Consider the following 13,245-nt stretch of genomic DNA (forward strand, 5'->3'; position numbering starts at 1 on the left):
AACGAATCTACACACACTAATAGTGGCTCTCCAGGATTTTAGACATGTGACATTCTAAGCCCTGCCTACAGATGCAGGGATCGGGGTGCCCGTTCCTGGGGCCCAAGCCCTTTTGCCCCCCCCCCCATATTTTGAAGGTCACCAGTGACCAAAAATCACAGAGGCAAAATAGAAAAACTAAATCACACATGGAGTCCATGTCTGGAGGAACATAATAAACAGATGCATCTGAAAATATCATAGATATTTCCAAATGAAATCATATTTGTTCAGAACTAAAGGTCCTCCACATGGCTGCAAAGTCCTCTGGCTCAGCCTTCTGCCTGAAAACCTTTAAACAGGTACATTTTTCAGACACAGCAAGGTATCACTTCTGTTGTTGGCCTCTATCTGTCTCAAGACAATGGAGTGTGCCTTCGGGGGGGGGAGTCAAACTGCTGTGCTGGCAGCACCCAAGTGATGTCCCTGGGGCACATGCCTAGAAGGTGTGTATTGAGGTCCTGGGCTGCCAAAACAAGACCCCACTCTCAGCCTCACTGATGTGGTCCAAAGGAAAGCAGAGCAATACATTTGGCACCAGCTGGGCTGCAGAAGTTGCCAGAAGGAGGTGTACAAGGTGCCATCCAACAGTCTTAGGGACTCCAGAATTGTGTTGGGTTTACTCCTTAGCCTTTTCTTCTGCTGAGGATGTCCTGCAAGGCAACAGAGCTTTAGTATCAGAATTTTCCTTCTCCTAGATGGGCTACCTTCCCAGGCTGATGAGCCTCACCTGCCCCTCATTTCCCTCTATAGCACATGCAGAAACGACCTTCTTGACTGTTGGGCCCACTATTGATCTTGTCTGCTCAATTTGCCAGAGGCTGTCATCATATGCACTCCTCCAAACAGCAAATCTACTGTCTCGTATAAGAATATTTGTAGTAGCACCCTAAAGGATGCCGTTTGCATTCCAGAGTTCAAAGCAAGGGGGGTCAGACTGGAGAACCCTTAGGAACCATTCGGACTCTGCCATTCTATTCTTCTGGGAAAGCTCACTCAGTGCCTCTTTCTCAGTGTGTCTCGAAACTGAAGCTTCTCTTTTCTTCCTTCTCTCTCTCTCTCTCTCTCTCTCTCTCTCTCTCTCTCTCTCGTTTACATTCACCCTAGGGATAGGGGGGAAATTACTGGGATTGCCATTTGGTAACATTCCCTGAACTAGGGGCCCAGGGAGCAGTGGCATAGCATGGGGGCAGGGGGGTCATGGCCCCAGATGCACAATTCTGGCAGGCAGGGGCCAACTTCTGTGAGAATCCCCATCTTGCCCTGGCAAAGGCAGCAGAGCAACCCAGGCCCACAGTGAGCAGGCATGGATAGAGGAAGGCGGGCAAGGGGCAACCCCAGCATGGCCCGGTCCAGCTCTCCTCTGCATGGGCATTGGGGGGATTCACCTGCCATGGGTTGCTGTGGCCTGCTGGGCTCCCTCTAGCATGGGTAGGCTTGCTACTCAGCACGCCCCCACTTGGCTCCAGTGGGGAGCGGCTTGCCCAACCCGGGCACCAGCAACCCACAGTATGCTGCTGCCAGGGAGACCCTATTTTCATAACTCTCCTCTGTATCACTTGATAAATATGCTCTCGTAAACATGGCGATTAAAAAATACAGGTCTGTTTTTGTGCTGCACTCTGGAGATAACGTTCCACTGTGGCTTCATCCTATGATTTCAAGACATCAGCCTTCTTCTCAAGATGACATCTCCAGAACTCGATGGCATCTGGAACTGGGAGGCAGTAGCTGTGGACCAGGTGAGCCTTTAATTTCACATTGGTTTTTCTTTCAAATAGCTCCCATTCCAAATGGCTGTGCAGCTCCACAGCATTTTCTTCAAGGAACAACAAATGGTTTGGAAGACATGGGTGCCTAGGCATGCTTGAAGTGGTGGGTCTGAAAGGAGGAGCTTTCTCAGCATTGTAACTTGATAGTAATAAAATTATACTAAGGGTTGTTGTGCATAGATTTTAAAAATGAACATGTTCCCACCTGCAGATGGACCATCTAAATAAAAATTTCAGCACAAAAGTGAAGGGATTATATGGCATTTGTGGTTGAGTGCTGGACTGGTGTGTCTTGGCTCAATAATGGACTGGGTGAGAGCCAACAAACTGAAACTCAATCCAGATAAGAGTGAGGCAGTGTTAGCAGGTGGTTCCCTAGACCAGGTGGATGAGAGACTATTGTTCTTGCAGTATTTTATCAGTGCACAGATACATGTGTTGTGGACACCACCACCTAGAGGGAAACTGCTCCCTCAGTCCCCCTTTTAAAAAATTAGATATTTGTGGCTCTTTTCCTCAATGTGACCCTTTCCCGCTGCCACCCATTCCCTACAATGCTTTTTAAGCTTCCTTGTAGCTTGGTGTAATATGCTTAGACATGAGATGGACACGAACACTGGAGATGGGATGAACTAGGTGTGTTGAAACATGGGGAAAGAGAAGAGACATATGAACCGAAGAAGGAAAGGCCCATAAGAATAGACTCCAAATCTACAGATTTGTTTATTTACCTACTTACTTAATACAATTTATAACCTGTTCTTCACAATGATGTTGTGCATCTACAGGAGCGGCAAATGGATCTGTCCAACGCCACCGGCCGGAAAGTGACTGAATTTGTTCTCCTGGGCTTCCCCTCCCTCTCGCCCACATTCCGCTTGCTCCTGTGCTCCTTCCTTTCCGCCAGCTACGCTTTCACCCTACTGGGGAACCTCAGCATACTGTGGACTGTGCTCAGGGACACCCATTTGTCCCGCATGCCCATGTACATCCTGCTGGGCAACTTCTCCGGATTGGAAATGTGCTACGTCACCTCCACGGTACCTCGGATGCTCATCGACATGGCCTCTCCTCCAGGGATCATCGCCTTCCGTGACTGCTTCTTGCAGTTCTATTTCTTCTTCTCCATGGGGGCAACGGAGTGTTTATGCCTCTCCAGCATGGCCTTAGACCGGTACCTGGCCATCTGCCACCCACTGCGCTACCCAATGCTCATGTCTCCCCAGTTTTGCAGCACCTTATCAGCTTGCTGCTGGATCTCTGGTTTCCTATGGTTTCTCGTGCCCATCATCCTCATTTCCCAGCTCCCCTTTTGTGGCCCCAACATCCTGGATCATTTTGTCTGCGACCCAGGCCCACTTCTAGCTGCCTCCTGCAGCCCGGCACCCCTCACGCAGATGTCCTGCTATGTCCTCAGCTCCCTCATCATCTTCACAACCTTCCTCTTCATTGTAGCCTCCTACGGCACTGTTCTGCAGAAGGTGCTGAAGCTCCCTTCCGCCGCAGGCCGACGCAAAGCGTTTTCCACCTGCACCTCCCACCTGGCGGTGGTCAGCTTGTTCTACGGCTCCGTCATGGTCACCTATGTCAACCCAGAATCTTCAGGAGGGAGCAATAAGGCGGTGACTCTCTTCTACTCTGTGGTAACCCCTCTGCTCAACCCTCTCATCTACAGCTTGCGGAACAAGGAGATGATAGCGGCACTGAAGAGGACATTGCTTCAGGGATGCTGAAGGCCTCAAGTGCAGTTCTCAGGGAGCAAGTGATTCTCCTTCTGCGTACCCTACTGCACAACGGTTGTTGTAAGGGTAAAATGCTGTTTCTAAGCCTCCTGGAAATTGGGCTACAAATGCAACACCAAATAAACCAAGTGAATCAGAGATTCTGAGGAGGAAAGAACGTTACAGCTATGGTTAGCATCCAAGCCAATGGTTGGAATATAATGGACATACCCTATATCCTGTTCATTATTTTTATTTTCTCATACAACAACCCCAACCCTCCCCAGGAGATGAAATTACAGATAGCCATGCGGCCAGTACACCCTAAAATAATGTGTTTCTGGCCACTTATCCAAGTGAATAAACAAATTATGGTTTAAAATTATGCTAGCCAGTAAATTTTGTAGTATGAGGGAGGTTCTGCCCTGTCCTCTTTGCCTAATAAAAGTATGCCAGTCTGTTGTTTAATTTGCTAGTCATTTTTCTATCAAAGCTAACTGCCATACTTTCTTATACCATGTGGCAATTAATATTCCTCCCCCCCACCCCAAATCCATTAGCTTGCTATTACTAACCTCATTGCCAACAGTAACTAACCAAAGGGATGCTTGAATATCTGTTTTAAACATTTGATTCATTTTATCACTGTTTTTTAAGGCAATGATGTTTTTTATGTACATTTGTTTTTATCTCGACTGTGGACTTGGGTCATGTTTTAGCTCCAATTTCATGTGTACACCACTTGGTACCCATTTTATAAATCTGCTTTAAAAAATCAGCTTTCTGCATTGGTTTTTAGTATTCCCCTTTTAACTGCAGTTTCTTACTGGTGTTTCTGCTTCTCATTGAAAAGGAATGTCAGTGTAGATTATAAATTGTTGCTTTTCTATGTTCTATGGCCCTTTATATGTTCTACCCAACCCACTTCACCACAGTTCTCCATTGTAACCTTGGCCGTTCTTTGAGATACTGAAGAGGGCACCTAAGTGGCCAGCTAAGGCCACTGTTTTACAAATAAATTTGTCCAACCGGTTCAGCAACCTCTTCTACTGGAGTCTAACCCTCACTGGATACAGGATCACAGGCCTGGAAAAGATTCAAGGATATCATCCAGACTGAACCTTCCAAACTCCTAACAATACAGAAAATAGGCTTTTGTGGTGATGGGAACTGTTTAATGATTTCTAGGAATTGTTCAGATAAATGTGTGTGTTTCTGACAGCTGCTTCATGCTGCAGTGGCACAAGGGAAAGAATGACCGAGGTCTTTGGATAATGCTGCTCTGGCTTGTATTCTGGCTTAGACATGTTGAAACTTATCTTTGGGGGATGCCAAATGAGGGAGACTGGGTAATCTGCTTTGGGGTGCAGAACTGTGAACAGGAGTGTGCACAAGGAGAAGGAGGGAGACTGGAAGAGATCCTGGTGGACTGGAAACTTACCTGAAAGGAATAATACGGTGTTAAAAGTGTAATTGTGTTTTATTATTGGTTTTTGATTATGTGTGTTCTAATTGCCTTTGCCAATTCGTTATTTTTCTATAGGGAAGTTGTATTTTGCTACTTGTTTGTACATCTGGGGACAGATGCCTTGTTCTTGGGAATGGGTAGTGTTATGAGTTTGGGAGGGGCGATAAACTGTATGCCTAGAGACTTCTAACCCCTGGATCCAGCAAATGTTAAAATATAAGCCAGGCTAGCTTCTTGGTCAGACGATCGCCTGGGTGATGGGCTATTAAGAAGAACATTAATGGTGATGGGCCATTAAGGGGCCATTAAGGACTCTGTGTGAGGTGGCAAATGGCTGGGGCCCCTCCCTCAACTTGCGGATAGTTAGAAGAATAAAGTCAGAGCTGGAAGTTGAGACTTGCAGTGATGTGAGCTAGATGAAAAGCAGCAAGCTGGAAAGACAGTCTGATTTCTGCTGGAATCCAAGGCTGTGGCTCTGGAAGAAGTAAGGCCTTCTTGGGCTGTTAATACTGTGAACCTCTCCGCTGTAGGATCAGGTGGTCTATATGTGTAAATAAACCATATATCATAAAGACACCACAGTCTCTGCTGTGCCTCATTTCCAAAGGGAAACACAAACCCTGGGTAAGCGCCTGGAATCCTTGGAATCTCTCACCGCTCAGAGAATGGGGTAGTGCACAACAATATTTACTCTAAGAAATTGGCCTCCCCTGCCTTATTGTGTGAAATGTTTGTGCTGCAATTGTTTTTAGGATGCCAGCAAAAGGCAGACTTATTTCTGTCTTCCATCAGCTGATGGCAGAGGGAGAAAGAAACCTGGCTTTGGTAGGCATTGGCTGTGTGAGGGAGAACTCTTTTGCACAGCAGATGTCTAGAACCAGGTGATGGGCAGGAGAAAGAAGCATTTTCCCAGGCCTAGGCTTGATGTTTCCCAAAATACCCCACACATCACTGGTAATACCCTTTGTACTTTGGTTCCCAAGTGCCCAACAACCAGTGCAAAGAAATTTGACAGGTGGGCAGAACAGCCCACATATCAATCTTGTGCTATCATGATGGTGCCATGTGATTGATGGGTGAGTTGTCCCACCCACCTGTCATTGGGTGGCCAATATAAATACTGCTGAAAAGGAAAACCACTGTAAGTCCCTCAATAAAAGACACGGGAACATAGCACACTCCACAACCACCTTTGATGGGGAAAATAATAATATCCCATTGTTTGGCTTTTATTTTTACATTTTTAAACAGTCAAAAAGAAGCCATGCCTACTGCAAAAAAGCCATTATGGCAGCAACTCCAAATGTCAATTGGTAAATGCTCCAAATCTGGAGAAATACTCCCTGGTTTCTCTCCAGCAAGCATATAATGTTCTTTCTTCCTCAGCTCACCTGCAGAATATTAGCACAGTTCTGCTAAAGCGACTGTCGCTATCCAGATCTTTGCTTCCCCATCACCCTCTGGAGATAAGGGTCCCCTGAGGCTCTGGCCTGAGGAGCTTGACATAACAGCCTCCTTTCACCGGCCAGTTCTTTGGAACTAAAGACGGGGTCATGCTAGCAGAGAAGTATTCGGGAAAGGTAAGGTATGTTTGCTTGTTTGCACTCTCCCTCTGTCCAAAGCCCTCAGCCTAAGTAGGCAGCTATTCTGCAGAACGAGGTGGAGGGGGAAGGGGGTCTTCCCTATTTTAACCACTGTACCCTACTGTCCTTCATCGAAGCAACATAAAATAATGGACTCTGGAGGAATTCCACTTCTCTGACCTAGAAGATCTTTCACTTTTCGTCTGCCAGAACTGTAAACAGAATTATTAGTTGTGCCTGCATCTGAGCATTGCTTGAAATTCTGAAGACAGGAGAGAGGGATAGAAAGCTCCAGTGATGCATATCTAAAGCCTGTTTATTTTCATGCCCTATTTTTCATCCACGTAGCCATAGAATTGTAGAGCTGGAAGGGACCAAAGGGTCATCTAGTCCAACCCTCTGCTATGCAGGAATTACTTCTAATGGAGGAATCACAGCTTGGGTTCCATCATTTTTGGTGGTAGCAGTAGTAGTAGTAGTAGTATTTCATTTTTTGCATTTATTTGTCACCTTTGCTCCAAGGAGCTCACATGATTCTCCCTCTCTTCATGTTATCCTCACAACAACCCTGTGAGGTATCTTAGGCTGAGAGCCGGTGACTGACCGAAGGTCACCCAAGGAGCTTAATGGCCAAATAGGGATCTGAACCCTGGTTTCTCAGATCCCATCCAGGCACACACCCAACTGAAACTTGCTTAGCTTTGCTGGCGTGCTCTGGTCCATGGGGTCACGAAGAGTCGGACATGACTAAACGAGTAAACAACAACAACAAAATCTACAGACCACTGGTCCTTATAAGCCTAGTCTTTACTGAAGTTGTAAACTTGAGAAGGTTTGCCTAGATCCAAAGCTCAGTGCATGTTTGCCAACAGTAAAATACAAATTAATGCATTGTGCGTTTCTTGCTATAATCATATGCAAATGTGTATGTGTGTAATTCAATTGATTGCTACTTTCCCCCTTCCGCTTCCAGTTTTCCCATGCACTAGATCTGAATTTAACAAATTAACATGACAGATGTCGTCCTTGAATCTGCCCAAACATGCGGTAAGGAATTTTGTTAAATATTTCTTCCTTGTCCTCAGCTGAGTATTGCTTTTCAGTCTTATTTGTAAATATAAAGTAGTCTGGCAATAGCAGTCAAACCGGATACTGCAATAAGATAAGATGACAAGATAAATCTTCGTTATACATGAAATAGCCTTTTTGTGTCCTCTGTGTACAAAGGCATAGGGACCTGATTTAATCCAGATTAGACTATATTGCCCATTTAGCGAAGTATTGCTTATTCTGATTGGCAGCAGTTCTGCAGGGTCGGGTCAGAGATCCTTCCTAGCACCTGCACCAGATCATTTTAACTAGAGATATCAGGAAGGGAAGCTGGTTCTTTCTGCAAGTGAACCATGTTCTCTGTCAGTCAGCTATGGTTCCTCCCTGAAGATTCTGATCGAGGGAAGAAACGTGTTTGGGGTTGTCTTTGACAGAATGGCCCCAAAATCTTATCCCAAAAGATATGATTGCATATCATGGCTTGGGAAGTGGGATGTGGAGCCAGGGAGTAGCTTGGATGTCAGACTGTTGGAGTTAGACAGTGTGGTGTAGTGGTTAAGAGCGGTAGTCTCGTAATCTGGGGAACCGGGTTCGCGTCTCCGCTCCTCCACATGCAGCTGCTGGGTAACCTTGGGCCAGTCACACTTCTCTGAAGTCTCTCAGCCCCACTCACCTCACAGAGTGTTTGTTGTGGGGGAGGAAGGGAAAGGAGAATGTTAGCCGCTTTGAGACTCCTTAAAGGGAGTGAAAGGCGGGATATCAAATCCAAACTCTTCTTCTTCTTCTTCTAGACTGGGGCCACATCCATGCCATACATTTAAAGTACTTCTACCGCTTTAACACTCATTACTTCCCCCAAAATAATCCTGGGACCTGTAGTTTGCTGAGGGTGCTGGGAAATGTAGTTCTGTGACAGCTCCTAGCAGCTTTGGGGATGTTTAATGAACTACGAGGGTGGCTCTGTGGTCTAAACCACTGAGCCTTGGGCTTGCCGATCAGAAGGTCGGCGGTTCGAATCCCCACAACGGAGTGAGCTCCTGCCGACCTAGCAGTTTGAAACACACCAAAAGTTCAAATAGATTAATAGGTACCACTCCGGCAGGAAGGTAAGCAGCATTTCCGTGCACTGCTCTGGTGTCAGTGTTCCATTGAGCAGAAGCGGCTTAGTCATGCTGAGCACATGACCCGGAAAAACTGTCTGCGGAGTGGACAAACGCTGTCTCCCTTGGCCTGTAAAGCGAGATGAGCACCGCAACCCCAGAGTTGTTCACGACTGGACTTTACTGTCAGGGGTCCCTTTACCTTTACCTTTAATGAACTACAGTTCCCAGGATTCTTTGGGGGAAGCCATGATTCTCAAAGTGGCATAAGAGTGCTTGAAATGTATGGACCCCAGCTTCAAATCTCTGCTTAGTCACAAACCCTGCTAAGTGACTCTGGGTCAGTCACTGCCTCAAACTCCCTCACAGGGTTGTTCTGAGAATAAACAGAATGGGGGCCAAATAATAATAATAATAATAATAATAATAATAATAATATCTTATTAACTAAATAGCATGTTCTCAAAGAAAGAAGTAAAATTTCTGGAAACATTGAAAATGCTCTGTGTGTATGTGTGTGAGTGTTTGTGAGAGAAAAACACAGACAAACATAAATTCAATTAATAATAATAATAATCATCATCATCATCAGACGGACAAATAGAGAATTCTGTTTTCTTGAAAATTAGGTATTTTTTTAAAAAAATCAGCATTCACCTGACATCTAATGCCAGCATTGCCTATGTTTCTTTTGCCTCACATTTCATAAGTAATTTTTTTAAAATTCTGATTATCCTTTTAATATGTTTATGTAGTTCTTTACTATATTGCTGTAATTTATTGTTGCAATCTATTCTGGAAAATCACTTTGGGACATTCTGTTGTAGGAAGTGATTCAGTAAACTAATTAAACAAACTGACCTGTCCGAATATCACCATGCAAGTTTAAAACCGCAACAGCAACAGAAGCAATCTCAGATTTGTGTAATAGCAACTGAAACTTTAATTCTTCTCAGAATTAGTTCATTTTCAGTCACTTTCAGGACCCCTTTTAGAGCTAAAATGTGGCAAGAAAATGTTGTTATGAATGAAAATTTTAAAAAGAATGTTTAAGGCAGTTCCCACCTTCCACACAAGTTCAAACATTTTCTGCTTTTTACTATTATTTAGTTTAATGTACGGATGTATTTGAAATATTTATTTTTTGTATTATATGCTATATCATTTTTTAAAATCAAAGCACTTTACTATAATGTCTATATATAATTAGCACATATAAAATGTTAAAATCAGAGGCAATCAACTAACTATAATGGTAAGATGGTGATGAAGATGATAATAATCGGGGGGAGGGGGAGCAGGAACTCAAGAGAACTGAGTTCCCTTACCTTTTTAAAATTAAATATTATTAATTTTTTTGTCTGGGGGCGCTGGAACAGATATTCACCCAATGACTGAGCCAAAAATCCACCTATATCTGTAATCAATATAGTTGTGGCCATTTCTAATCCAGATCATTGACGGCTTGAGTTTATTAATGACATCTTACATTTAGCCACTGCAATAAACAAACAAACTTTGTGGTGAGTTCCCCTACCTTTTTCCAGAAAAAAGCACAGATAATAATAATAATATTAATAATATCATTGCTACAAATATGTAATAGACAATGTACAATATTAATTAGAGAGAAAAGAAGTGAACAATAAGAAAATGAATATATAATTATAATGCATATAATCCACCTCTTTCTTCCCTCTGCCCTTCAAATTGCTAACCCTACCAATTCTCAGTCCTATCCTCATAATGTCTAGACAAATCCTGTTTCGCTTTTGTTCTCTTTGAACAGTTGCCAGCTTTTTTTTCACCCTAACCATATAATCTTGCCTGCACACATCCAGAAATTGGCAGGGAGGGGGCAAGCAGAAGAGGACTGTGAGGTCAGTGTGTGTAGCATTTGGCCAGGCTAAAAACCTCCCCTAGCAAAAGTTAACCATTTCCCCCCGCTCTGTGCCAACAGGGGCAGCACCCTTTGGACCAAGCCAACGACACCAGCTTGACGGCAGGGTTTGTCCTCTTGGGCTTCCCGTCCCTCTCGCCTGCCTCCCGCCTGCTCCTTTGCTCTTTGCTGTCCATTTGCTATGCCTTCACCTTGGTGGGGAACCTGTGCATTGTGTGGGCCGTCCTCCGGGACTCTCGCCTCACCCGCTTGCCCATGTACATCCTCCTGGGGAACTTCTCCAGCTTGGAGATGTGCTACGTATCCACCACGGCGCCTCGGATGCTGTGGGATCTGTCCTCCCCTCTGCCAGGTATCATCTCCTTCAACGGATGCTTCCTCCAGTTCTACTTTTTCTTCTCTATGGGAACCACCGAGAGCTTCCTCCTTGCAGCCATGGCCCTGGATCGCTACCTGGCCATCTGCCACCCGCTGCGTTACCCGATGCTCATGTCCCCCCGGTTTTGCTGCTCCCTATCAGCTTTCTGCTGGGCATCCGGTTTCCTGTGGTTCCTGGTGCCCATCGTGCTGATTTCCAAGCTCCATTTCTGTGGCCCAAACACCCTCGATCATTTCATCTGCGACCCAGGCCCACTGCTGGCTTCCTCCTGCATGCCAGCCCCCACCACAGAGATGGCTTTCTACAGCCTCAGCTCGATTGCCATCTTTGGACCCTTCCTCTTCATCGTGTGCTCCTACGCAGCGGTCCTCAAGGCGGTCATGCGGCTGCCTTCAGCCGCCTCGAGGCAGAAGGCCTTCTCTACTTGCACCTCCCACTTGGCGGTGGTGGGCCTTTTCTACGGCTCCATCATGGTCACCTACGTGGCTCCCGAAGCTTCAGGGGGCAGCAACAAGGTGGTGACCCTCTTCTATTCTGTGCTGACCCCTTTGCTCAACCCAGTTATCTACAGCCTGAGGAACAAGGAGATGAAAGACGCCTTAAGGAGAACACTGTTCCAGGGAAATTAGGGGCTTTGATTCGCGGGTGGTTGGTTTGGACCTTGGCCAAGAGATCGGGGCCTTTCCCTCTGTAGGAGCTACCATGGCTGGCTGGCTGGCTGGAAACAGGAGAGAGGGGCGAAATCCAGTTCAGTCGGCATTTAAAGGCAAACTTACCTCATTCCTGTTCCCCGAAATAACATCATGTGAAACCAAACACAACTAGCTTTTGAAATCCACATGAATTTTGCAGTTCAGCTGTCCATCCAGAAACATGTCCATAAATGTGCATATATTAGGGGAAAGTGTTGATGAAATGCATATGCTAAGTAAAAATAACTAACAAAATGTTATTATAAAATATTTAAAATGGGAAATAGATGGCCAAAGGTGTACATTACTAGCAATGCACACTAAAATGCTAATGATTTTTCATGATGACATTTTTTCTTAAAAAATAGAATAAAATTGCAAACTGACAAAGAAACATAACAATCAGAACCTAATATTGGATAAATGAGATGCTCAAGAAACCATCCATCCCTAGCTGCAGGTGATGAATTTGAGATACTGGCTACATACAAACACCTTTGAAGCACATTGCTTCCCCCAACTGTAGTTCACTCCTCAAAGAACTACAGTTGCCAGTACCCTTAACAGCTCCCAGTTCCCAAACAACAGTTTCTTTGCTGGAACTCCCATGTGTCAATTGCGATTTAAATGTGTGGTGTGTGCTCAACTGCTATATATTGTGGTGATATCTGTACAGTGCCGTATCCTATACATAATAATGTTCAGTACTGTATTATTTATCATTTCATCATAAGCTGATTCATGATTTGCTTGCAATATAGGGGTGAGAGAGGCTTCCAACAATATGTAATATATAAACATATGTCAAGGTGGCATATATAAACATATATAAACATATGTCAAGGTGGGAGTTGGCGAGCAGGTCAGCAATAACTCACAACGTGTCTGTGAAGCTAACTCTTCATTCAAAGAAACAAAAACAGTGAGCACAGCAGCTCTTCCCAGTAGGTCTTGCCCAAATGAGGCAGTTGTGAGGACTGAAGGTTCCCGCCTTCCCACACTCTCTAAGTCTCCACCTTCTCTGGTTCCTTCCTGTGGGATGTAATCCATTGGTGCAGTCAAATGCAACATTCCTTATTTTCCTAGAGTGGGCACAGACAGGGGAACGTCCTGTTCCACTTATTTAGAGCATCCTCCCCTGGCATGTGACCTGGGAGATGGGCATGGCTCTGGCTGACTCCATGAAAGAGCCAAGTCATGCAGCCATTTTCTCAGTCGCAGTCTAGTTTTTGTCTTTCTTTTGTCTTGCTGTTCTTTTGCTGCCATGCTGCTCTCCTGCAGCCATTTTGTTGTCTTAATGTAATTTTGCTGCCTGCTGGCTCTCAGCCAGCAGCACATGAGTTCAGTCTCCCTATGAGATGAACTCACCATTTATTATGTAACCGCTAAGCAAAGCCTGCCTTTCAGGGATCATATCGTGAACTGAAATGTGAGTAAACTTTTTGTTACTTTACTCAGAAACACTCTTGTGTCTTTGTTCTTTTGTTGTTTGTTTGTTGTTTAGCCGTGTCTGACTCTTCGTGACCCCATGGACCAGAGCA

The 13,245-nt window shown here is 45.0% G+C and overlaps 2 protein-coding genes across 2 annotated transcripts; both read left to right on the plus strand.

Moving 5' to 3' along the window:
* Positions 1 to 2,608: 2,608 nt before the first annotated feature.
* Positions 2,609 to 3,544, plus strand: LOC310747342 (olfactory receptor 11G2-like; the record flags this gene model as incomplete). Its single annotated transcript, XM_083581708.1, has 1 exon — positions 2,609 to 3,544. The coding sequence occupies one exon, from the start codon at positions 2,609 to 2,611 to the stop codon at positions 3,542 to 3,544; it is 936 nt and encodes a 311-aa protein (XP_083437834.1).
* A 7,275-nt stretch (positions 3,545 to 10,819) lies between these two features.
* On the plus strand, positions 10,820 to 11,745 carry LOC310747288 (olfactory receptor 11H6-like). Its single transcript, XM_083581637.1, has one exon. It carries the CDS (start codon positions 10,889 to 10,891, stop codon positions 11,639 to 11,641), a length of 753 nt encoding a protein of 250 aa, XP_083437763.1. The 5' UTR covers positions 10,820 to 10,888; the 3' UTR covers positions 11,642 to 11,745.
* The last annotated feature ends 1,500 nt before the right edge of the window (positions 11,746 to 13,245 follow it).

This window comes from Podarcis filfolensis (assembly GCF_964270895.1).
Source record: "Podarcis filfolensis genome assembly, chromosome: 13".
NCBI classification, from domain to species: Eukaryota; Metazoa; Chordata; class Lepidosauria; order Squamata; family Lacertidae; genus Podarcis; species Podarcis filfolensis.

What these genes read in the sequence shown, in the direction of transcription:
- LOC310747288 (XM_083581637.1), top strand. Translation starts at nt 10,889, where the DNA reads ATGTACATCCTCCTGGGGAACTTCTCCAGCTTGGAGATGTGCTACGTA.